The sequence below is a fragment of the Ruditapes philippinarum genome, unplaced genomic scaffold (genome assembly GCF_026571515.1).
Source record: "Ruditapes philippinarum isolate M1 unplaced genomic scaffold, ASM2657151v2 ctg2071_1_1_1_1, whole genome shotgun sequence".
Taxonomy (NCBI): domain Eukaryota; kingdom Metazoa; phylum Mollusca; class Bivalvia; order Venerida; family Veneridae; genus Ruditapes; species Ruditapes philippinarum.
In genome coordinates, this window is record NW_026863960.1 from 2,789 (window position 1) to 5,208 (window position 2,420).

The window sequence follows — 2,420 nt, forward strand, 5'->3', positions numbered from 1 at the left end:
AAGTAAACCCAAGAAAATGCTAAGCAACGAACATGCGCTATATTTGACAGCGGTATTGGGAGTGCAGGTAACTAATACCTGCACTCCAGTAAACGCACTGTGCATGTATGGGTGTACGATTTAACTATAGAAAGGTTTCCAAACTTTGATATATGTACACGTATTTACAATGTACACATTTGAGTTGATTTCTTTATAATTCTTTATAATTCTTGTTTGTTTTAAAGACAAACCCTTTATTTTTAGAGTTTCAAGTTCCATAAATTTAAGAAATTCGCAATTTTTATATTGTTATTTACACTGATGAGTTATCGTATTTTTTAATTGTTCAACATAATAATCATTATGTCAAAATCCATGTCTTTAGAATGATATCTTAAACTTCTGTAGTTTAATTTTACCAACGCATTAGTTTGTTATTGCAAGAAGTGATTTATCACGTGAGATACTTAGTCTATACGGATATATCATATCTAGCTTGTACGATGATAAGATCCAACCAGTTTGTGAGACCTGTACAATAGAATTTGTTCTATTACAACAAACCAGGATAGTATCAGAGGGACCAACTGCTACACCACGCGGTTCCTGTATTTGTCCATCCTTCACCACGACCCTCGTGTTTGTCTTGACGTCATATATGTAGACAGTATGCTCGTCTCTATCAGTAAGCACCACTTTATCACTGCTCCTTATGTAAGTGCAAGCGCTTTTTTTCTATAGGATATGCCTTGTTTGGAAAGTTGATATTGAAATTTTTCTCTTCCCCTGTAGATGATATGATACGAACAGGTGTTGAATGGTCAAATGTCCCGCCAACAAAATGTTCATCATCTTTTAGACAAATCGAGCCATATTTCGTTGTCACTTTGATTGTTCTTTCTAAAGTTATATCATTAGATTTGTTAACACGTAGAATGTCTACCAATAATTTAGCATCACTTGTTACCGCTACTTTCTCTTCAGATACAGCAACAACAGATTGTGGCATATAAGATAACTGGTATGATCCTACTTTCTCAAGCTTTTCATTGTAAACTAAGAATTTCCTGTTAAAATTATCAACGGTGACAAGTCTACCATCTGGTAAGAAATCAATCCCTGTATACAATGGTTCTTTTTCTTTATTGTTTTTCTGCTTTAAATTAGTGGAATTGACTCGTGTGATACTCATTGCCTGGCTAACAGGAGCTAGAGCGTCGGTTGTTTCTGACAGATGGAACTTTAGAGACAGTTGTCCTGGAACATAATCTGTGATTGGTAGAGGGGGAGTTTTAATGTTTCATCGAAATCAAAATTTACAATAACGGTCTCTAAGCCTTGGCATTCTGCATCGACATTTTGGTCAAGAACAATGACGTCATTCTTCATCTTCTGCTCTACTATAAATTGTTGTACCATAGTTCCACTCTGATACACATTATTAATGGTTTCAAGACACGTTGATATATCAGCTAGATATTTCTCGTTCTGAGACTGCTTCATTGTCATCTTTTCTAATGTCTCTTTCTGAAACCATTTAACGTCTGTAACAACTGAAATTTCCAACTCGTCAAACATTTTCATTACTTCATCCCGCATTCGTCTGATTTTAATTGGTATTTCTTTAACATCTTCATCTAGTTTCTCTTTTGAGGAGGCAATGCTAGCGACGATTAATTTAGCCTTCTGTCTCACTTTCTCTAATTCAACCGTTAAAGATGAATTTCTGTAGTTTGACCTTCCAGCGACCTTTTGAATTTCCACAACGTTGTGACATTTACGATGATCAACAATAGCACAGGTACTGCAGCAGAGCTGATAATCATCTTCGCAGAAGAATTTTAGAACTTCCTGATGTTGATCACATTGGTCTAATCCTTTCATATCAAACGAGCCTTGTTTCGTTCTCGCTGCATTCGCGTTCAGTAACTTGTGACTTTTTAAATAATCGTGTTTGTAATGAACGTTGGAACAATCCAAACACTGGAATTCACCACATGTTGAACAAAACTTTTCGGCTGGCGTTTGTTTATCGTTGTTCAAACATGGTTGACACAGAATTGGTTCCACAAGTCCTGGGACTTCATCGTTTCCCGCATTTATAGCACAACTTTTCGCCATGTTAAATCAAAATCAGTCACTAGCAATGCCGTTTTAAATGCGTTTCTTTTAATATAATGGTTAGTTTTGTGACACCTTCGTGGTTTTGTATAAAAGTTCCGCATCCGTTCGAGAAAAAAGGCCATTTTATTATTTCAGCTGTATTCGTGAAAAAAAAACAATGTTAAGGAAATTAATGCTTATTGTCTTTTGATTTAAAATCGTGCAAAAACATTTTACATTATAGACATAGCACTATTTTTAGATTCATTACATCAATCCATATATAGCGATGCAAATAAAGATTAACCTCTGCATTACTTTTACAAAAAATACCA

General features: G+C 35.1%; 1 protein-coding gene across 1 annotated transcript; it reads right to left on the bottom strand.

Annotated features, from left to right (window-relative positions):
• Positions 1-1,224: 1,224 nt before the first annotated feature.
• Positions 1,225-2,103, bottom strand: LOC132723959 (transcription intermediary factor 1-beta-like). The gene has a single exon (XM_060708764.1). The coding sequence runs from the start codon at positions 2,101-2,103 to the stop codon at positions 1,225-1,227; it is 879 nt and encodes a 292-aa protein (XP_060564747.1).
• Between the last annotated feature and the right edge of the window lie 317 nt (positions 2,104-2,420).

Bases quoted from the DNA above. Each gene is read 5' to 3' on its own strand.
- LOC132723959 (XM_060708764.1), bottom strand. From the start codon at position 2,103: ATGGCGAAAAGTTGTGCTATAAATGCGGGAAACGATGAAGTCCCAGGA.